At 40.9% G+C, this 23,463-nt stretch overlaps 1 protein-coding gene across 1 annotated transcript in view; it reads left to right on the top strand.

Annotated features, from left to right (window-relative positions):
* CDR2 (cerebellar degeneration related protein 2) overlaps window positions 1-19,731 on the top strand; it is a 30,803-nt gene extending 11,072 nt beyond the window's left edge. Inside the window, exons 2-5 of the mRNA XM_023225022.1 lie at window positions 643-755; window positions 15,813-15,961; window positions 16,215-16,379; window positions 17,850-19,731. Coding sequence (XP_023080790.1) covers window positions 643-755; window positions 15,813-15,961; window positions 16,215-16,379; window positions 17,850-18,708 — 1,286 coding nt within the window. The 3' untranslated portion in view covers window positions 18,709-19,731. The remainder of the gene's footprint in view (window positions 1-642; window positions 756-15,812; window positions 15,962-16,214; window positions 16,380-17,849) is intronic.
* The last annotated feature ends 3,732 nt before the right edge of the window (window positions 19,732-23,463 follow it).

Below are 23,463 nucleotides of genomic sequence, written 5' to 3'. Positions count from 1 at the left end.
AATATGGTTCTGTGCTAAATGGAAGTATGAGCTACTGACATGTAATTACCTTGAAAACCACATTGCTGTTTTGCTTTTCTAGTTGCTCATCTTGCAGAAGGATACGAAGAAAAGTAGAGTGACCTGGGGCAGTGTTCTTAATGCTGATGTATTTTTCCTTTTCTTGACTGAATAATTTTTAGTCCCCTTAGGAGCCCAGGATATATGACAATAAACTTTAACAGTTGTATTCACAGCAGCCAAATTCATGGGAACTGTAAAGATTTTTGAAAGCTCCACTTATACTTTGGCTCAAGGGTCCATTCAAAAAAGTAGACTTGTCAGGATATGAATACATTCATTCTACTAGCAAATAGGATTTTAGAAGTAACACTGCGGAATGATCATTCCTGAACAAATAACTGCATCTCCATAAAGTAGATGACTGTTTTTCACTTCTTACAAGTATGGGTACATAAGAGAATACTTTACCTGCTGGAGGCATCAGTTTAACTGAATTTTAAGTAGAACTCAGGTTTCCTTCTGTGCCACTCAACCTTCCATTGGGATGTGACCTAAACTACATGTTCTTTTTTGAAGGACTCGGTTATATAAATTGTTGATGTGAGATCATTTGTATTCTAAATTCGTTTGTTGTGCTAGATCTCCAACTTGCTGCTGAGCTTGGGAAGACATTACTGGATCGGAACACAGAGTTGGAGGACTCTCTTCAGCAGATGTATACAACCAATCAGGAGCAGTTACAGGAAATTGAGGTAATTCACTCGGCAGGAGAGTTATACTTTTGACACTTTGATGTGTTGCTGTTATGTCAATCACATACTGGTAAAATAACACTTGCAATTAGACACAGCATTTTATTTTTTAACACAGACTGTTTTGAGAATAAGAACTGCCTCCCGAGTAGCTGGGATTACAGGCGCCTGCCACCACGCCCAGCTAATTTTTGTATTTTTAGTATAGATAGGGTTTCACCATGTTGGCCAGGCTGGTCTCGAACTCCTGACCTCAGGTGATCCACCCGCCTCGGCTTCCGAAAGTGCTGGGATTACAGGCATGAGCCACCGCACCCAGCCTAAAAAATGCAATATTTAAGATATACAGAAAGGTGTTTAAGAGAACAATACAATGAATACTCATATATCCACCACCTAGCTTAAGAAAGAAGACTACCCACACTGTTGAACTTCCCACCAGAGAGGGAACTTACACCTCCTCCTTGGTCGCATATCCCTCCCACCTACTACCAAACTATATCCTAAATTTGAAGAAAAAAAAAAAATCATAGCTCCTTATTTCACAATGTGTTCAGATGTTTTGCTCCATGCAAATAATCATAAAATACATGTTGCTTTCTCTCTGCTGTGATCTTGATTTGTTGACATTTTTGCTGGATATTTTATCATTAAAATACTACATTTTTGACTGAGTGTGGTGGCATATGCCTGTAATCTCAGCACTTTAGGATGACGAGGGAGACAGATTGCTCAAGCTCAGGAATTCGAGACCAGCCTGGGCAACCTGGTGAAGCCCCATCTCTACAAAAAAATACAAAAATTAGTCTGGTGTGGTGGCGTGTGCCTATAGTCCCAGCTACTTGTAGGGAGACAAAGGTGGGAGAATCACCTGAACCTGGGAAGTCAAGGCTGCAGTGAGCTGTGATCGTGCCACTACACTCCAGGTTAGGAGATGGGAGCGAGACCTTGTCTCAATAAAAAAATGTAATAATATAATACCTTTTGCCTAGCTTAACAAACAAAACTGAAAGATGCTAGACTAGGGCGTTACAATGGCCCTCCATGCTGCTAATCTTATAAATGGTCCCATTCAAGTAGTTCAGTTATGTGTAGGCCACTTGACTGCAAAGATAATAATGGATATTAACCAGACAGTGTCCCATCAGAATACCTTTCTCCATGTCCCAACCCATGCTCCCCCCCAAAAGGGGACTGTACTTATATAAGTGCTTCCCCCTCAAACTGGTACAGTAGACCCAGGACTCTTGTGTCTGTGCACAGAAAAATGTAAAAGACTAGAATGGTGAAGCAGTTCATTATGATGATTATTTCCTGAACCAGGTGCTGGGAATTCAAACAAGTAAAGAATTACGTAGTTCTTTCTTAGAAGCGATCACATTATACAATTTTAATCTTTTGAATAGAAATAAACCTATCATCAAAACAAAGGCAAATGTACACTCTCAGTATCCCTTAATTTTACCTGGTAACATGAAAGGTATGTACAGTAGACCCTCCCCTTGAGCAAGATTTCTGAAATACACTTTTATAGTTCTAGGATGATATGGCTTGCAATGATATTGAAGTCACCAGGTACCATTTTAGCATATTCTACATCAAAAGAGCGTAGAATATGTTTACATTGAATTTAATGACCAGTTACTGTAGGCCGGATGAGGTGGCTCAAGCCTGTAATCCCAGCACTTTGGGAGGCAGAGGTGGGCACATCCCTTGAGGTCAGGAGTTCGAGACCAGTCTGGCCAACATGGTGAAACCTTGTCTCTACTAAAAATACAAAAATTAGCTGGGGATGGTGGCAAGCACCCAGAATCCCAGCTACTTGGGAAGCTGAGGCAGGAGAATCACTTGAACTCGGGAGGTGAAGGTTGCAGTGAGCTGAGATTGTGCAGCTGCACTCCAGCCTAGGCAACAGAGCAAGACTCCATCTCAAAAAAAAAAAAAAAAAAAAAAAACCTACTGTAGAGTTTGTCAGAAACCTAAAATGCAGAAAAACTAGGCATTTAAAAACTGTTAAACTAGGCTGGGCATGGTGTCTTATGTCTATAATCCCAGCACTTTTTGGGAGGCTGGAGTGGAAGAATTGCTTGAGGCTAGGGTTTGAGACCAGCCTGGGCAACAAAGTGAGACCCTGTCTCTAGTCTAAAAACAAAACTATTAAACTAGCCAAATGTTTTATGTGGTCAAGGAACTCTTTCCTCCTTTGTTTCTTAGACTTTGTTTTTTTACTCAGTGCGAGATTTCAGAATAGTCCTAAACGATCATCACTGTTTGTATTTATGTAGAGACATAGTCTTAATTGTATTATCGTAGTCTGTGAGGTTTATCCGAGGCCTGATTATTGCTAATAGTTAATAAATTGTATTGATATTTCCTGTTAGAGCATTTATAAAACACTAACTGATTCTTGTTTTAGCACATCTTTCAAGTGTAGCTGAAAGAAGTGTAAATATTTGTAAATTGGGAGAATGATGCCTATTGATTAGTGTAGGAGATTACAAACAATTGGTTTATGATCTAAGTTGTCTTCCTTTGTTTTCATCGAGGATGATTAAATATTTAAGCTAGATCATTGGTATTCTGAAAGTATCCAAAGATATCATGAGTCTCTTGTTTCTGTAATATGTAGCCCACTGGTTCCTAGATCTGAGCATTGCACAATGCAGTATTTTGCTCTTTATCCAAAGCTGTTTTTTGGCTAAGAATAATTACTATCTTAGATTTCTTCACCACCATTACAGTTGACTTTATTTTTTCTTTCCTTTTATAAGTTGCTTCATGAAAGTAAGTTTATAGTCTCAGTAGGGGAGAGGAGATGGCAGTACTGGCTAAGCCCACTTACCAGCCAGGGGATTCCCACAGACTGTCCTTGCTGTCTGCTCCATCACAACTGTGCCTGGGCAGACGTAGGGATCACCATGTAGATTTCGGAGGTCTCTCTAATAGTCTAAAAGAATGCCTGATGCTCTTGTAAAAGTAACCAGGCAGCCAAAGTGCCTACTTCCTTGCTAAATGACCGTTACGTATGTTCCTCTTATTGCAACCTTCAGGAGGCCCCCTAAACTTTATAAGGGCTCTCTCCTTAATTTGAACCTTTTCAGCATGTTTCTCCTTACCTTAAACTTTTTATTGGAATGTACATTACAGAAAAGGGCACAAATCCTAAGTGTATAGTTTGATGAGTTTTCATAAAGTAAACATGCCCATGCAACCTATACTGGATAAGGAGTTGAGAGCATTATCAGCCCATCCAGTCACCATCTGGTGAACTAGCATCCTAACTCCAACACCCTAGATAAGTTTAGCTTGTTTTTGACCTTTGCATGAATGGAATCACTTGTACAAGTTTTAAAGTAACTGTTTAGAATGTCTATTGGGAATTAGATTAGAAAAGTAATACACAGCTGGGCGCAGTGGCTCACGCCTATAATCCTAGCATTTTGAGAGGCTGAGGCGAATGGATCACCTGAGGTCGGGAGTTCGAGACCAGCCTGGCCAACATGGTGAAACCCTGTCTCTGCTAAAAATACAAAAAGTAGTTGGGCGTGGTGGTGCATCCCTGTAATCCCGGCTACTTGGGAGGCTGAGGCAGGAGAATCCCTGGAACCTGGGGGACGGAGGTTGCAGTGAGCCAAGATCCCACCACTTCACTCTAGTCTGGGTGAAAGAGTGAAACTCCGTCTCAAAAAAAAAAGATTTTTTTAATTCAGAAAAATATATAGTTGAAAAACAAAAAATCAGCTCCTATCCCACCACCAGTGAAATTTAAAATGAGACAGTTCAGAAGAATGGTCTGGGAACAAACTCTTCTGAGTGAATGAAAAATAGTATAGAGAACTGGTGAAAATACTAGGACAAGATCCCTAAGATTCTGACTTATGGAAATAGACAACTTGGACACTGCCAAAGGGTATTTTGTAAGTAGAACCACAGATATTCTTTCAAAGACTCTTGGAGGGTTTCAAACAATCCTCCGAAAAATTGATCAGTATTTTTGGTAGGCATCGTTTTTAATGTTGAAAAAAAAATTTAATGTAAAAACGAAGAAAGATTAAATAAACTATTCAAAATAATGGTTAAACTGACTTCAGAGAAGCCTGTAGCTTGTCTTACTTTTATTCAGTGCTAATTTGAAAAACAGATAATTTTTTAAGAATCCAGAGCAAGATTTTTCTGTTCTGGGTGGAAGGAGGGGAGGAGAGAACTCTTTGGAGAGTAACGAGATCAGACACCATTGTATTCATTTACACTTTCCTACAACTGTGTAAGCAGCCTACAACCTTGTGTTTTGGTTACTTCTCTGCTTACACACCTGCATTATCCCCTACAGGAGTTGTGCCTAGCACTCAAAAGTAGTCTGGCCTTCAAGGCATCCCTTCTTTCAAGAGTTCATGCCCTCTTTGGAAATGAAAAAGTATTTTGTGCTGCTTTTACTGCATGTATCAATATTCTACTGTATATGATACTTAATTGATTTGCTTTGTTTTCCTTTCCCCTTATTTCCCATTGCAACCGTCAGCACTGTTGTGTTTATTCATGGTCTTTCACACATACTTTGTGATACTTTTCGATACTTTGTTGAAATCAGTATTTTAACAGAGGAGAAACAGCTTACAAAGCTCTTCTTTTTTTTTTTTTTTTTTGAGACGGAGTCTTGCTCTGTCACCCAGGCTGGAGTGCAGTGGCCAGATCTCAGCTCACTGCAAGCTCCGCCTCCCGGGTTCACGCCATTCTCCTGCCTCAGCCTCCCGAGTAGCTGGGACTACAGGCGCCCACCACCTCGCCTGGCTAGTTTTTTTTTTTTTTTTTTAGTAGAGACGGGGTTTCACCGTGTCAGCCAGGATGGTCTCGATCTCCTGACCTCGTGATCCGCCCATCTCGGCCTCCCAAAGTGCTGGGATTACAGGCTTGAGCCACCGCGCCCGGCCTAAAGCTCTTCTAATAATTCCTAAACTTTGGGTTTCCACCTCGGGAGATTTTTAAGGGAGGCAGAAGGGGCTCTGGCCTCTGTTTTAGGAGATTCAGGTTTAAACCCTCAATTTTAATTGCAAATAGCTAGAGAATTTAGACATATGAATTACCCCTCAGATGCTGTTTGCTCCATTATGGAATGGTGATAATGCTTACACTACTTTGGTATAGGATTTTTTTGAGGGGATAAGATTATGGAAGTATATATATTTCGAACAGTATAAATTGTTGTGTAGTTTACCAATGTTTCAGAATTTTAGTAGTGGGCCGGTTGGGTGGCTCACGCCTGTAATCCCAGCATTTTGGGAGGCCGAGGTGGGTAGATCACGAGGTCAGGAATTCAAGACAAGCCTGGCCAAGATGGCAAAACCCCGTATCTACTAAAAATACAAAAATTAGCCGGGCATGGTGGCGGGCACCTGTAATCCCAGCTACTCAGGAGGCTGAGGTTGCAGTGAGCCGAGATTGCGCCACCGCACTCTAGCCTGAACGAAGGAGCGAGACTCCGTCTCAAAAAAAAAAAAAAAAAAGAATTTTAGTGGTGAAAAAAGTCTTTAAAAATGTGTATGGGTATATAATAGCTTTACATATGTATGAGGCGCATGTGACATTTTGATACAACCATACAGTGTGTAATGATGAAATCTAAATTGAGATACCCATGACCTCCAACATTTACCATTTCTTTATGTTGGGAATATTCCATTCTTTTCTAGCTATTTTGGAGTATACAATAAAATATTGTTAACTATAGTCATGAAAGAACCTTAATTCTGAAAAAATAAATCCTCCAGAATTACTGGAAATAGACTTTAAAAACAATCTAATCCCACAATTTTAATAATGGATTACAGGTGGTTTCTGTGTTCGTATTCATGCCTCCCCCCACCAAATTTCTACAGGGGAAATAAATATATTACTTTCATCAGGGGAAAGAGATTTTTCCAAAGTCATAGGAAATATTTCTTCACTATTGTGGAAGTTCATTTTGATACTAAATTCAGAGGATTTAGGCTGTAATCCTTAATTTCAGGATAATCCCAACACTGCTTACAAGCCAGATTTCCACTCTATTTCTATGCGTTTTTACTTGGGGTTGTTTCTGTCTTTCCCTGCATTCCAGGTTAGGATTCCACAATTGCAAGTAAGTATTTATGTAATTCTGCTGGCCTTTGTTTTTTAAAGGTTTACCTCAATTGTAAAGGTGGCCTGTTTGTAGCTTTTTGCATAACTGGAACGTTATACTCGTAGTTGAGGTGACAGTCCGTGCAAATTCCTAGACAGATAAACCCAAGGCATTTTGGTGTAAATTGACATTTTGCCTATATTTCTGCTACCCCATGACTCCCTTCCCCCACTGTTTTATTTCAAATGTCTCCCTTTCCTGTTTACTATGGCAGTCAGATTCATTGGAGGCTGTGTATCAAAGAGAAAACCAGCATGTCAGCAGCATGTCTGTACCTTGATATGAGAGATAGGAAATAAGCTAACCCATTTCCTTCTAGATTCAGAAAAAAATGAAGCACTGACTCCATAGACCTAGATGTCTGGCGTTACGTCAGTACTTGCTTGGAGATCTCATCATTTTTCTTTAAGTTGCTGACTGGTTTTGTCAGACTCTTTTGTATGTCCCCTGTAACTGAATCTTGGAGAAGTGAAAGGCTTTTCTGATTAATTTTGGTTTCATATAATAAGATTAAGCTCCTACCATGTGAAAACAAGCTCCTTGCCATTCTTTAGATTGTTGTTAAAGCCAAGTCCTCTAAGACCAAAATATCACAAGTTCTTAAATGGTTTCATTGTGTTGTTACCACAGGTATCACAGGTTTTTATGTATCAAACAAGAGGAACTTTCTGTAGTTTCTTAAATGGCCTCTTTGTACTTATTTGCATATTGACTTGTTTCCTGTATGTTGACCACAACTCTGACTTGACCATTCTATCTTTAAGAGAGCAACAACTTGTGACCCATCTAGTATCTGGCAGGAACTGTAAAAGTCTCCCCTTCAGATTACCAGGGGCGATTGGTGCCATGAGAATACAGAGAAATAATACATAAATGGAGAAGAGGGGAGAGAATTCGTGGCTAACAGGCTGTTTTCCCAAGAGGGTTAAAGCCAAAGCCCTTCTCAAAATCTTTCACTTAAATCCCCCTTGACATCTCACAGTCTGAGTCATGCCAAGCACAATAAGGTGTTGTGAAGAAAAGTCTAGAAACTGCCAGTTCACCAGTATTTTTTTGGCCCCTACTGTGTGTGAGGAATGGACTAGGTACACAAGAGCCTTCCATTCTTAGAAGACTACAGTGCTGGCCTGGCACGGTGGCTCACGCCTGTAATCCCACCACTTTGGGAGGCTGAGTCAGGTGAATCTCCTGAGGTCAGGAGTTCAAGACCAGCCTGGCCAACATGGTGAAACCCAGTCTCTACTAAAAATACACAAATTAGCCTGGGGTGCCTATAATCCCAGCTACTCAGGAGGCTGAGGCAGGAGAATCACTTGAACCTGGGAGGCCAAGGTTGCAGTGAGCTGAGATCCCACCTTCAGCCTGGGCAAAGAGTGAGACTCCATCTCAAAAATAACAACAAAAAAAATTGAATATTTGTATTGTTTAGAGAGAAATTTTAGGGTACTTTGGGAGTGCTGCCACTTTAGTCCTGCTTTAAGGTAGCCCTTCTCCTCCTCTCCTCTCCTTCCTTCTTTCTTTCTTTTTCTTTCTTTCTTTAATAGAGTCTTGTTTTGTTGCCGAGGTTGGAGTGCAGTAGCATGATCTTGGCTCGCTGCAACTTCTGCCTCCCAGGTTCAAACAATTCTCTTGCCTCAGTCTCCCAAGTAGAGTGGCTGGTATTACAGGTGTGCACTACCTTGCCTGGATAATTTTTGTATTTCTATTTATTTTATTTTATTTTATTTTTTAGATGAAGTCTTGCTCTTGTCCCCCAGGCTGGAGTACAGTGGCGTGATCTCAGCCCACTGCAACCTCCACCTCCCGGATTCAAGTGATTCTCCTGCTTCAGCCTCCCGAGTAGCTGGGATTACAGGCACCTGCCATCACGCCCAGCTAATTTTTATATTTTTAGTAGAGACGGGGTTTCACCATGTTGGTCAGGCTGGTCTCGAACTCCTGACCTCAGGTGATCTGCCTACCTCGGCCTCCCAGAGTGCTGGGATTACAGGCATGAGCCATCACGCCCAGCCAATTTTTGTATTTTTAATAGAGATGGGGTTTTGCCATGTTGGCCAGGCTGGTCTCAAACTCCTGACCTCAGGTGATCCGCCCACCTCGGCGTCCCAGAGTGCTAGGATTACAACCATGAGCCACAGCACCTGGCCAAAGTGGTCTTAAAAGGCTTCTGAAGAGGTTATATTTGAAATGAGGCCAGAAGGATAACTGGAGTTTGTAATCTTTCTTTGGTGCCATGGATCCCTTTGATTATCTAATGAGATCTATGATAATCCTCTTAAAATTCATTGAATTACAAAGGAAATCTGTTATAATGAAATACCTGTCAAATATTGAAAAAAGTAAATTTGTGATATAATAAGATACGTATTAACATATTTAATAACAAGATCTAGAAACTACCATGATTTCAAATAGTGATGAAGGCAGGCAGTAAATCAAGATTTCTGCAACTGTAGTGCAGTATGAAAATATCTGTGATTTCTGTTGATGATGAAGTCACGCATAAACCTAATACCACTGGTGGTTTATTGCCTCTGTCAAAAGAAAAAATTTCAACAAATATAAAGATCTTAATTGGCTTTTATTTGAGATTCTAAAGTTCAGCAACACCTCATTCTTAGAGAATGAGGGTTTCAATGAGCTGAGCAGAGGAAGTTGGTTTTATAGACAGGGGCTGAGGAAAGCAGAAACAAAAAAAAATGGGTGGTTTCAAAGTTAATTTATTTGTAAAGGTTAAAGCAGAGGGAAGTGCCTTATGCTGGCAAAAACTGGCATGTTTAGGGGTTTGGCTATTATCTCTTCTAATTTCTCAGAAGTCAGATGAATAACTTTGTCTTGCTGACATGGAACTTTAGCACAAGTGACTCCATTTTGGTTTGGTTTGTTGGGCCTAGGGCAGGGACTCAGTCCAAACCAGTGGTCTCCTATAAATTTTAACACCTCTATTAATACTTGAAAGAAATGTCAAATTTCATTTAGAAGTTAGCAAAAATGAAGATGTAGCTGTTCAGACCCTTTAAATTCATCCATGTTCACAGACCCTCTAAAGTCTATCCATGTACCCCAGGCTAAGAACTGCTGCCTTAGGTGGAGCCAACTGGGGAAGTGCATCCCCCCAGATAGGGGATGGTAGAGTAAAGGCATTAGAGGAGGGAGGCGCTTGCCTTGCCGTGGGGCAACTCTAAAAAAGGCAAAGATACCTCCCCTAAGTGTGAAATTTAAAAAAAATCAATAGCTAACAAATGAAGCTGGAAAAACCACTTAAGAGACAATTGGGAAAATATTAATGCTAAAACATAATAGATGTTAAGGAATTACTGAGTTTTTTTTCCCTTAGGAATTATGGTTAAAATGAAAAGTCCTAGAAATGTATGAAGATGTATACTTGAGATGCATTGGATTAGCTTTAAAATGATTGGAGGATGAGGAAAATAGGAGAGTAGAGATGAAATAAGATTGACTGTATGTTGATAATTGCTGAAACTGGTTGATGGGTACATGGGAGTTCATTAAACCATTTATCTGCATGTTTGAGATTATCCACAGTAGAAAGTTTTATTTATTTATTTTCAGACAGAGTCTTATTCTGTCACCCAGGCTGGAGTGCAATGATGTGATCTTATCTCACTGCAACCTTTGCCTCCTGGGTTCAATTCTCATGCCTCAGCCTCCCAAGTAGCTGGGACTACAGGTGTGTGCCACCATGCCTAGCTAATTTATTTATTTATTTATTTATTTATTTATTTATTTTGAGACGGAGTCTTGCTCTGTCGCCCGGGCTGGAGTGCAGTGGCCAGATCTCAGCTCACTGCAAGCTCCACCTCCCGGATTTTCGCCATTCTCCTGCCTCAGCCTCCGGAGTAGCTGGGACTACAGGCGACTGCCACCTCGCCCGGCTAGTTTTTTGTATTTTTTAGTAGAGACGGGGTTTCACAGTGTTAGCCAGGATGGTCTCGATCTCCTGACCTCGTGATCCGCCGTCTCGGCCTCCCAAAGTGCTGGGATTACAGGCTTGAGCCACCGCGCCCGGCCATTTTTTTTTTTTTTTTTAAAGTAGAGATGGAGTTTCACCATGTTGGCCAGGCTGGTCTCGAACTCCTGACCTCAAGGGATCCACCCGCCTTGGCCTCCCAAAGTGCTGGGATTACAGGCATGAGCCACCGCACCTGGTCCACAATAGAAAGTTTTAAAATGCGGTGGATAAAATTAGCCATCTGTAGAAATTCAGTGTTTGTGTGGACTGAGAAGTTAGGAAGGATCACTCAAGCAAGGTTAAGGTGACTAATTTGTAATTTCAGGGAATTAATGATTGTAAGAACATACCAAAGTGAAACATTATGATGAAGAATGCTGCTGTGGTACAGTTAAAATATAACCTAATCTTAGTGGATAACTGCATCTAAGCTGAGCCCTATGCAGGGAGATGGTGAGCATTAAGCCGAAGAGTCATCATTGATCCAGTGAATGCCTGTGTCTCCTAGAGCCAAGAGAAAAGGACATTGGTCAGGGCAGGGGACTTCCAGGATTTTCCATGCCCAAGATCAGCATTTCTCTAAGTGTGATCTGTGGACTGCCTGTACTAGTATCAGCTGGGTTTGTTGCTAAAAATGCAGAATCCTGGCTCTACTCCAGTCTCTGCCTTTTGAGGGAAAGAGACCCAGGTTCTTACACTTTAATAAATCTTCCAGGTGAATCTTAGCACATGTCAAGTTTGAAAACTGTAGCTTTAAATAAAGATAACAGTACCTCCTCCTTATTGAGCAATTTTACCATCTGCCAGATCTCATGCTGAACTCTCTACATATATTAACCTTTATGTAAATTACATATTTGTATACATCAGGGAGGAAAAAATTTTTTTTTGTCAACCTTCATGAGCGCTTAAGTTGGAAAGGACCCCTGTAACAAAAGACATATTAACAAGAGAAAAACTTATTAACGTATCTATTTCATATATATGTGTGGGAGATACCCAGGGAATGAGTAATTCTCAAAAGTGGCTTTGAATTCCAGCTTATTTAGTATCTTCAATTTTTAGAGAAGTGACAAGACAAAGGAGAATGACTTTGTCTAGGGGCAGAACTTGTGGGAAGGCAAATAAGTGGTGATAAAGGCCCCTTAGCAAAGCTTGTTAGTGTGGATTCCTCTGATGCTGTCTTCTGGCCCATAAAGATATAAAGATGTTAGTGGTTAACCTTTGTTCTCCCTGGTAGAGACGGAGGAGGCAGGAACCTTTTATGCCAAAGATGCATGCTTTGGGGTGACATAGTCCAGTCTCTGCCACATACACATTTATCTTCACAGCCTTATGGGGTTGATGAGGAGAACTCACCTAAGAAAAATGTGCTTGCTGTAGGTCACCCAGTTCTAAACAGCAAAGCAAGACCTCAGACCAGGTTCTGACCCCAAAGCTTGTGCTCTTAGTTAGGATATCACTGCCTCCCATCAGACTCCTCTGATCCCATGTCTACCAGAGACTCTGATTCATGAATCGGCCTTTCACTTGCCCTTTGTGGGGCAGCCGTGTCCTATATAGAGGATGTGAATATTCTTGTCACTGGGCAGGAACAGCTCCTGTTGTATATTAATAAATCAATGTCTGGTTTGTACATTAGCCTTTTTAAAGGTAGTTCTGAGTCCTAAGGAATGCTTGATAATTTATACTTGATACAAAGAAGCTGGAAAAATTTCTGCAGCTATTATGTGTGTATTCTTGTGATTCTAAGCCTTTTTTCCACTTCCGTGGAATCTCATCAATTCCTAAGAGATTGAACATGTTCCCATCAATGACAAGAACCTACTATGGCCTTACTAGCCAGAGGGCAGGATTAAGGGCCTACTCCTTTAGTTCTGAAAAAGCTTCACTCATGAGAATTAGTGGTTGATTTCCAAAGGACCAGAAGAAGCTGGTGGAAGTTGAGGCAGTGAAGATTACACACAGGCTTTTATAGACCATGCTGTGTGCTCACCTCTCATTTAATTCTTCCAGTTCTACATGGTAGGTACTAACAGATCCACAACCACTTACCAATTCCAAACCCAAAAAGCTCTATAAAGTAAGATTTTCTTTTCCCCTTAAATTTGCAACAGATTCATTTGGTAGTAGATCTTTACCTGAACTGGTGTGAGGCTGTTTATAGTCTTAGTTCATACTTTTTGATGCAGAAATTTAATGGCTCGATACAGGGTGCTGCCCAGACCTCACAGGTGGTATTATAAAGTGTCAGGTGCATGTCAGGTATGAGTGCCATGTTGTCTTTCGAAAATTTAAAGAATTTTCCAAAACACTTTTGACCCCAAGAGTTTCAGATGAAAAAGTTGAAGTTAGGTTAAGTGTTTGTTCAACCCTTTGCTGCTGAGTTATATAAGTGGATTTGAAAAAAAAGCCATATATGCTTTTTTCAACACTTTAAGGGCCCGTTGAGTGTCATTTAGCACATTGTTTCAGTTTGTTAGCCTTGCAGATACTTGTAGAGTTGTAGAAAAAGCCTCAAGAAGAGTGTGTTGTGTTGTATTTGAGACAGAGCCTCTGTCGCCCCAGCTGTAGTGCAGTGGCATGATCTTGGTTCACTGCAACCTCCACCTCCCACGTTCAAAAGATTCTCATGCCTCAGCCTCCTGAGTACCTGGGATTACAGGCACATGCCAGCACGCCAGCCTAATTTTTGTATTTTTACTAGAGGTCGGTTTTTGCCATGTTGGCGAGGCTGGTCTTGAACTCCTGGCCTTAAGCAATCTGCCTGTTTTGGTCTCCCAGAATGCTGGGATTACAGGTGTGAGCCACATGCCTGGCCAAGAAGAGTGTTTTTAAAGTCAAGTTCTGAGTCTTTTACAGTTTAATCATCAATAAGCTTCAAACCATTTCTCCCCCCTTTCTGGTTCTGTCCAGGGAATTACTGTGATTATTTCCTTTGGAATATATACTGTGTTTTAGTGTCTTCAGGTAGAGCTGAGCAGGGGAGGGAGTCAAGGTGACTTACACTGCGGTGTTAAGGTTGGAATTATTCCCCTTTATCCTTGGCCATTTAGGAGGCAGTCTTAGCAGGACCAGAATAAATCATCTGATAAATTTCTTTAAGGAGGATAATGGTGATAAAAATCTCATAAAATTAAAAATAACAGGAGTCTTTGAAGCATATTAAGCTAAAATATCTTTCTCGTCAAAGCAACATACATTTCGTTTTTTTTGGTCCAGGATGCCTCACTCAGAGAAAGAAAGTGATCTTTTTTCCAAGTTAAAATCCTCCACGTAGAAATAAAAACGCTTTTACACTGTTGGTGGGAGTGTAAGTTAATTCAACCATTGGGGAAGACAGTGTGGCGATTCCTCAAGGATCTAGAACTAGAAATACCATTTGACCCAGCAATCCCATTACTGGGTATATACCCAAAGGATTATAAATCATGCTGCTTTAAAGACACATGCACATCTATGTTTATTGCGGCACTATTCACAATAGCAAAGACTTGGAACCAACCCAAATGTCCATCAGTGATAGACTGGATTAAGAAAATGTGGCACATAGACACCATGGAATACTGTGTAGCCATAAAAAAGGATGCGTTCATGTCCTTTGCGGGACATGGATGAAGCTGGAAACCATTATTCTCAGCAAACTATCACAAGGACAGAAAACCAACCACCACATGTTCTCACTCATAGGTGGGAATTGAACAATGAGATCACTTGGACACAGGGCAGGGGACATCACACACTGGGGCCTGTTGGGGGCTGGGGGGCTGGGGGAGGGACAGCATTAGGAGAAATACCTAATGTAAATGATGAATTGATGGGTGCAGCAAACCAACATGGCACATGTATACCTATGTATCAAACCTGCACATTGTGCACATGTATCCTAGAACTTAGAGCATAATTAAAAAAACAAAAATCCTCCGTGTTAGGCTTTATTTCTGTTAAACATGATGTTTTTGCTTAAACTTTGATCACATGTTCCATGCTTTTTGTCTTAAGGGATTATTATGTCTCACTTTAGATTTTTTGGCTGAATATTTTATGCATGGTATATGCTTTGGAAAATTAGCCTCACAATGCAGTGCAGTATTGGTGAGCATTAAGGGAGCTAAGCATATAAAGGATAGCCTGTGCTCGTTTCTTAGGAAGACAGGGAGTTTAATTTCTTCTTTTCTTAAAATAAACATATGGTATAATAAAAATTATATATTTGGTCTTTGTCCCTGGTTCCTGGCATAGAGCTCCTAAAACCCTTGGAGTTTCCTGATAGGATGAGGTCCGGTCACCAGAGAAAGCAGCCACATGATTAGAGGGTTAAATCTATCGTCCCAGCCCCACAACTTCTGGATAGAGGGAAGGGTTGGAGATTGAGTTTAGTCACCAGTGGCCAATAATTGAATCAATCACGCTGATGTGAGAAGGCCTGGAGAAAACTGAAATGGGTCTAAGGGAGCTTCTGGGCAGTGCTGGGAGGACAGTGAGCCCAGAGATGGAGACTGTATGCCAGCCCCACCCCAACAAGAGTTGGTGTTGAGAATCAGAGAATTGGTGTTGGAACAGCAGGTATCTTTTTTTGTTTGTTTGAGATGGAGTTTCATTCTTGTTGCCCAGGCTGGAGTGCAAATGGCGCCATCTCGGCTCATTGCAACCTCTGTTTCCTGGGTTCAAGTAATTTTCCTGCTTCAGCCTCCCAAGTAGCTGGGATTACAGGCATGTGTCACCACACCTGCCTAATTTTTATATTTTTAGTAGAGACAGGATTTCACCACGTTGGTCAGGCTGGTCTCGAATTCCTGACCTCAGGTGAGCCATGTGTCTCGGTCTCCCAAAGTGCTGGGATTACAGGCATGAGCCACCATGACCAGCCAAGGAACAGCAGGTATCTTATCTGTTTGTGTCACCTGGTCCTGATCTTCTCTTACAGTATCTGACCAAGCAAGTGGAGCTTCTTCGGCAGATGAACGAACAACATGCAAAGGTTTATGAACAATTAGACATCACAGCAAGGGAACTGGAAGAAACAAATCAAAAATTAGTTGCTGACAGCAAGGCCTCACAGCAAAAGATTCTGAGGTAAATTTTCTAGAATCTGAGAAGGCCTAGAGGGAAGTTCTTTAGTATAAACTAGAATAGAACATGGCTGCAGTGGGTTTGGGTCAATATGGGATAAGGTTTAATTTAATTCTTTCTGGAGAATGGAGATTAAATAGATGTCCTTTCCAATTAAGAAAGCCCAGTGTGAGTGGCTCGCATCTAATCTCTCCTCACTGCTTTTGCCCTTGATTCAGTATGACAAGCAGCAGTGGCTTCTGTCTGTTCCTTACAGCCTGACTGAAACAATTGAATGCCTGCAAACCAACATTGATCACCTGCAGAGCCAAGTGGAGGAGCTGAAGTCATCTGGCCGAGGGAGAAGGAGCCAGGGGAAGTGTGACCAGGAGAAACCGGCACCCAGCTTTGCATGTCTGAAGGAGCTGTATGATCTCCGCCAGTAAGAGCCTACCTGTCTGTGGAGTTACAGCAGGGACTGTCTGATGTCATTGGCACATTCTGAATTCCAGTAGATTGAAAGTACCATTTTAAGAAGTGTCACTTAGCTATTACGCTACCATTGGTTTGAACAAAATCACTTAAACATATAAATTACACAGTTCTTATATATTAGTAATTCTCATTTTGAAAGTCTTGGAGCACTTATTTCTGGGCTTTTAATGTGTTAAATCATAGTTTAAGATGAATTACTTCTGATAGACTATAGATTTGGGAGTTGTGTTTTACATTAGAGTGAAGAAAAATAGAAATATTGATAAAACAAAAATTCAAGCAAACAGAAGATTTTTTGCTTAAAGAAATACCTTTATAATTTAGAGTTACAAGTCTGAATCTTTAAGAAGTATTTATGGAACACTTGTTGTATGGCAAGCTCTATGCCAGACCTGAGGGCTGGTGAGCAAAATAGAGTTCCTACCCATGAGCTTTCAGTCTAATGGAACGGCAGATAAGCAAATAAAAACACAAATAAATAGTCAAGCAAGGTGCCTTGGACTGAGCAGGAGAAACCAGGTGGTTCATTTGGTGGGTCTCAACCTTGGCTGCACATCAGATCACCTGTGGAGTTTTTCAAAATGCAGATACCAACACATTCCCTCAGGCCTAAATCAGAATTTCTAGGTGTGGGTAAAAAGCTGCCCAGGCAGTTCTGATGAACATTCCTGGTTAAACACCACAGCAACAGTAATTTGCTGTAGTGATTCAATCGTAATTATGTATTATGAATCATTTGGAGAGCCTTTAGAAACCTTCAGGCCAGGTAGCAGACCAACTAGGTTGGAATCTGTGGGTTGGGACCCAGGCACCAGTACTTTTTAAGCTTTCCCTTATGAGGTCATTGGCATACTGCCAGTCTTTGGGAATAGATGTTCTCTAGTACTTTTAACATTAAAAAAAGATTCATTGAAAAAACTGAGTTTGCTTTCATGTGTTTATTTACCAGCCTCACACTGTTCCATTTTAGCCACTGCTCCAGTGTGGCTAAAAATCAGTCACTGTCGGCCAGATGCAGTGGCTCACACCTGTTAATCCCAGCACTTTGGGAGGCCGAGGCAGGAGGATCACTTGAGGTTGGGAGACCAACCAGCCTGACCAACATGGAGAAACCCTGTCTCTACTAAAAATACAAAATTAGCCAGGCATGATGGCGCATGCCTAAAATCCCACCTACTTGGGAGGCTGAGGCAGGAGAGTTGCTTGAACCCAGGAGGCTGAGGTTGCAATGAGCTGAGATACTCCACTGCACTCCAGCCTGGCGACAGAGTGAGACTCCATCTCAAAAAAAAGAAAAAAAAAATCAGTCACTGTCACAGCTCATCAAATTTATTTAGTTGAAAAGAAATCACCAGTCTTCCTCACTTCATTCTCAGTGGACCTGTGTAATATATTCTTTCAATATTTTTTTCCCTAGACACTTCGTGTATGATCATGTGTTCGCTGAGAAGATCACTTCCTTGCAAAGTCAGCCAAGCCCTGATGAAGAGGAAAATGAGCACTTGAAAAAAACGGTGACAATGTTGCAGGCCCAGCTGAGCCTGGAGCGGCAGAAGCGGGTGACTATGGAGGAGGAATATGGGCTCGTGTTAAAGGAGAACAGTGAACTGGAGCAGCAGCTGGGGGCCACAGGTGCCTACCGAGCACGGGCGCTGGAACTAGAGGCTGAGGTGGCAGAGATGCGACAGATGTTGCAGTCAGAGCATCCATTTGTGAATGGGGTCGAGAAGCTGGTGCCAGACTCTCTGTTTGTTCCTTTCAAAGAACCCAGCCAGAGCCTGCTGGAAGAGATGTTCCTGACTGTGCCGGAACCACATAGAAAGCCTCTCAAGCGCAGCAGCAGTGAGACGATCCTCAGCAGCCTGGCAGGGAGTGACATCGTGAAGGGCCATGAGGAGACCTGCATCAGGAGGGCCAAGGCTGTGAAACAGAGGGGCATCTCCCTTCTGCACGAAGTGGACACACAGTACAGTGCCCTGAAGGTGAAGTATGAAGAGCTGCTGAAGAAGTGCCAACAGGAACAGGACTCCCTGTCACACAAGGCCGTGCAGACCTCCAGGGCTCTGGCCAAGGACCTGACTGGAGTGAACGCCCAGTCTGAGCCTGTTGCCAGCAGCTGGGACCTGGCCTCTGTCAACCCAGAGCCCGTCAGTTCCCCTACAACACCTCCAGAATACAAAGCGTTGTTTAAGGAGATCTTTAGTTGCATCAAGAAAACTAAGCAAGAAATAGATGAACAGAGAACAAAATACCGATCACTCTCCTCTCATTCTTAATTGAACCTCTAGCTCTACTACTAATTTGCCTATTGCCTATCACCTCTCTCTCCCATTCAGACAAGTGTTTGTAGACTCGGAAGCCTGATGTTGCTCATGACATTTGCCTCATTGCTTTGCTTATTTAGCAAATGCATACAATGAGGAAAGGAGGTGGCTACTGCTATCAGTTCTCTGATCCACTTCCATTTAAGCTCCCCAGGAAATTCCATGACAAACTGGCCTCTGGCTGGCGCATTGATTAGACTTCAGTTCCTGAAAAGGACCAGTGGAGGGAAGAGCTATACTTCTGGAGAAGTAGGCCTGGAGTTACTACAGTATGGGGGAAAAGGGCCGAGTTGGCACAAAGCTAAGGCAATTCCTGTTGCTTCCTTGCGCAACTTCTCAAAATGATGTAAAGTCAGAGGGCTGTCAAACTCAAGTATCTTTTGCAAACACTGAATACTGTGAATTCATTAAGAAGAATGTTCAAGAGAAAGCAGGGGTCTAATCCAAAAGAAATGTCATTAACAAATACTCCAAATCCTTGAGTTTTATTGTATCTGAACTAGTTGAACTGTGACTGACAGGTAATCCTAATATATCCAAATCCAACTGAATACCAAATTGAGATGGCAAATTTTTGTTTGATCCAAGTTAGCTTGTTAGCATACGCCCTAGAGGGCCTCCGCCCCTACATTCTAATGTTTTTATTGAAAGCTGTAGCCTTTAGGATACGTGAACATGTAAATCTTTCATCACTTTCTCAAATTCAAACTAAAGGGGAAAGATCAAACCTCTTGCCTCCTACCTGTGTTCTGAGCTGGCTGACTTGCCAGCCATAAGCTGCTCTTCCTGAGTTCTGTAAATGTTTTGACTTGTTGCAGAAATTCCTGTCTACATTATTAAGCAGTATTGATGTTCTGACTGTGGAAACATATCCTCTTACTTGTATACTTTTAATTTAAAACTATTTAAGAACTGAGGTTCCGATTATTGTATATATTTTTCTAAAAACCAAATAAAGCTACCTATGAAAGTGAATAAATAGGATCTACTATGTGTCTTACTTTCAGTATAAGCCATTTCACTCTTATAACCAACTGTTCACTTTTTTTCTTCCAACAAATATCACTAGAAAGATTGACAGTGATTTTTTTCCTATTTTAAATAGGGAATCCTTGGATTTGTATAACTTAATAGCACAAATTCTCATATTGCTAAATGTTCATTAAAACTACTCGACAAACATTTTCAAATTTACTCTAATTTTCACTATTTCAGAAATGTCAGACTTGGTTCTGAATTAATAGCATTTGACTGATTCTCAAAACATTTGATCATAGCAAAGAAACTGTGTTATTCAAACATTAGACTGGGCATTGAATCTAAATTACTTTTGCTTTTGGATTAAGTTTTTAAAAACAGGTAAAACGTCCTTTTAAAATTTCGCTTTGTAAAGCAGCGGTACCCAATTTTTTGGCACCAGGGACTGGTTTTATGGAAGATAGTTTTTTCCACAGACCCAAGGTTGCAGGGTATGGTTTCAGGATGAAACTTCCACCTCAGATCATCAGGAATTAGTTCTCATAAGGAATGCACAACCTAGATCCCTCACATGCGCAGTTCACAATAGGGTTTGCACTCCCTATGAGAATCTAATGCCACTGCTGATCTGACCGGAGGGGGAGCAGCTGTGAAGACATGTGAAGCTTCACTCTCTGACCCACTGCTTACCTCCTGCTGCGTAGCCCGGTTCATAATAGGTCATGGACCATACTAGACCACGGCCTGGGGGTTAGGGATCCCTTCTCAGTCCATCTCCTCCCTGGAATCATCTGTTTGCCAGTTTTATGTGTATTCTCCTAAAATATTATGTGCATAAATTAGCACAACTGCTTTTTTTGTCACCCTGCATTTTTAAGCAAATGAGCATAGGCACTCTTCATCTTACATTTTTATTGAACCATGTATCTTTATCTGATGATGTACTTTTCTAATAGCAGCTACATAGTATTCCAGTTTATGGATATGTAATAATTTGTTTAAATAGTACCTAGTGAGCAGATTGTTCTAGTCTTTTGCTACTACCAAAGAAAAAGCCTGTAATGAACAGTCTTATACATGTCTATGGACATTTGTGATTCTAGAAAATGTATTACTAGAAGTTGAGTAAAAAGGCATTTTGCAATTACTTTCCAGAGTTTATTGATACTCCCATTAGCAATGGATCAGGATGTCTATTTTTTCATACTTATGCCAAGACACTTTTTGACCTTTGCCAAACTAATAGTAAAATGGTGTTTTCCTTGTAGCTTATATTTGCATTTCTATTAATAAGACAATATTTTTTAATCTGTTAGCCATTTGTAGTCTCCTTTGCCTATTTAAAGAGCTCTAGTACTTTATGCATGCAGTTTTGCAGTTAGAAGTTTGAAAGTGTTTTGTCCCAGATTATCTTAATTTTTATCTGATTTTTTTGCTGTGTTTTGTTTTGAGAAGGTCTTGCTCTGTTTCCTAGGCTAGAGTGTGATGGCATGAACACGGCTCACTGCAGCCCTTGACTTATGGGCCCAAGCAATCCTCCCACCTCAGCCTTCCTACGAGAGGTGCGTGCCACCATGCTTAGCTAATTTTTTAACTTTTAGTAGAGATGGGGTTTCGCTGTGTTGCCCAGGCTGGTCTCCAACTCCTGGGCTCAAGCAATCTGCCCTGTCTTGGCCTCCCAAAGGTAACTCCAAAGGCAACTCCTGAGATTACAGGCATGAGCCACCATGTCCAGCAGTTTTTACCTTGTTAATGGAATTTTTTTTTACCAAGCACAATTTTATGTATATGAATTTATTTATTTATTTACTTTATTTTTTATTTTTTTGAGTGGGAGAGACAGCGTCTTACTCTGTTGCCCAGGCTGGAGTGCAATGGCACGATCTTGACTCACTGCAACCTCCACCTCCCAGGTTCATGCAATTCGCATGCCTCAACCTTCCCAAGTTGAATAGCTGGGACTGCAGGCACCATACCTGGCAAACTTTTTGTATTTTTAGTAGAGATGGGGTTTTGCCATGTTGGCCAGGCTGATCTCAAACTCTTGGCCTCAAGTGATCTGCCTGCCTTGGCCTCCCAAAGTGCTGGGAATACAGGTGTGAGCCACCACACCTGGCCACTTTCATGTATATGAATCTTTAACATGTCTCTGTGTTTGAGAGTTCTTTGATCCATCTGAAGTCTATCCACCAATGCTTGAAATGCCACCCATATTAGTACTAAATGTCTACATGAATTGTAACCTATTTCTGTTCTAGGATCTGATTTTCATGTACCTAATGCAGTTCTAAATTTTTATTTTTTATTGTCTTATTTATTTTGCAGTTTTAAGTTGCTGTACTTGGATATTTATATTTTTCATAACTGCTAAGGGGAAGTTAAACTTTTCTCATTATTCTTTCAGAATTTTCCTGGATTTTTTTTGTTTGTTTGCATTGTTTCCCCCAATATGAACTTTAAAATTAGCTTGTCTGGTTCTTGAGGGGAAATTGGTACTTCTATTGAGATCAAGTTAAATAAATAGATTAATAAGAACAGGCTTAATCATACAGAGGCTTCTATCTAAAAACATGACTGTATGTCTTTTTTTTGAGATGGGGTCTCACTCTGTCACCCAGGCTGAAGTGCAGTGGTGTGTTCTCGGCTCAGTGCAACCTCTGCCTCCTGAGTAGCTGGGATTACAGGTACCCACCACCACGCCCAGCTAATTTTTGTATTTTTAGTAGAGACGGGGTTTTACCATGTTGGCCAGGCTGGTCACGAATGGCTATATGTTTTTCCATTTGTTCAAATGGTCTTTGTGTGTCTCAGTTTTCAAATTTTTGCCATTTAGGTCTCACATATTTTTAAAGGTTTGTCTTTTGGATGTTGGAAATGGGATTTTTCTTCTGCTATACTTTGTAACTAGTTGTGTATAGAAAAGCTATTGATTTCAGCTATCTTGTTGAATTATGGTGAGTATCTTTTATTCAACTCCTTTGATATACCTGGAAAAATACTGTTTGGCTACTTAATTTTTACACTTATTCTTGTTTAAATGCTCTGAAATATCCAAAATATTAAATATGGTGAAAGTAAAATTGCTTGTCTGAATCCTAAACAATATGTCCATTGTTTGATTTAGCATAATGCTGGATTTTTTTTTATTAATCAGGAATCCATGTATTCCTGTTTTAAGAATTTATATCAAAAATGAGACAGGCACAGTGGTGTGCACCTATAGTCCCAGCTATTTGGCAGGCTGAGGCAGGAGGCTCACTTTAGCCCAGGAGTTCAAGGCTATAATGCACTATTACCGCACCTGTGAATAGCCACTGTACTCCAGCCTGGGCAATATAGTGGGATCCTGTCTCTAAAAAAAGAAAAATAACTATACATATTTTTGTTGTTTCATCAAATAAAACTGTTTATTTTCATTTTTCCCCTTCCTTTGTTATATACGTATCTATATCCTCTTATGATCTTTTTATTGTATATATTTAATATGTTCAACGTTTTGATATACTTGATATATACAGTATATCAAGGTCAAGCAAATTAACATACCCATGTGTGTGATAAGAGTCAAGCAAATTAACATACCCATCATAACATACCCACGTGTGTGATAAGAGTACCTAAAATCGGCCGGGCGCGGTGGCTCAAGCCTGTAATCCCAGCACTTTGGGAGGCCAAGACGGGTGGATCACGAGGTCAGGAGATCGAGACCATCCTGGCTAACACGGTGAA

The sequence above is a fragment of the Piliocolobus tephrosceles genome, chromosome 17 (genome assembly GCF_002776525.5).
Source record: "Piliocolobus tephrosceles isolate RC106 chromosome 17, ASM277652v3, whole genome shotgun sequence".
In the NCBI taxonomy this organism is placed as follows: domain Eukaryota; kingdom Metazoa; phylum Chordata; class Mammalia; order Primates; family Cercopithecidae; genus Piliocolobus; species Piliocolobus tephrosceles.
The sequence above is the reverse complement of the archived record's forward strand: the minus strand, read 5'-3'. Positions and strand labels throughout refer to the sequence as shown.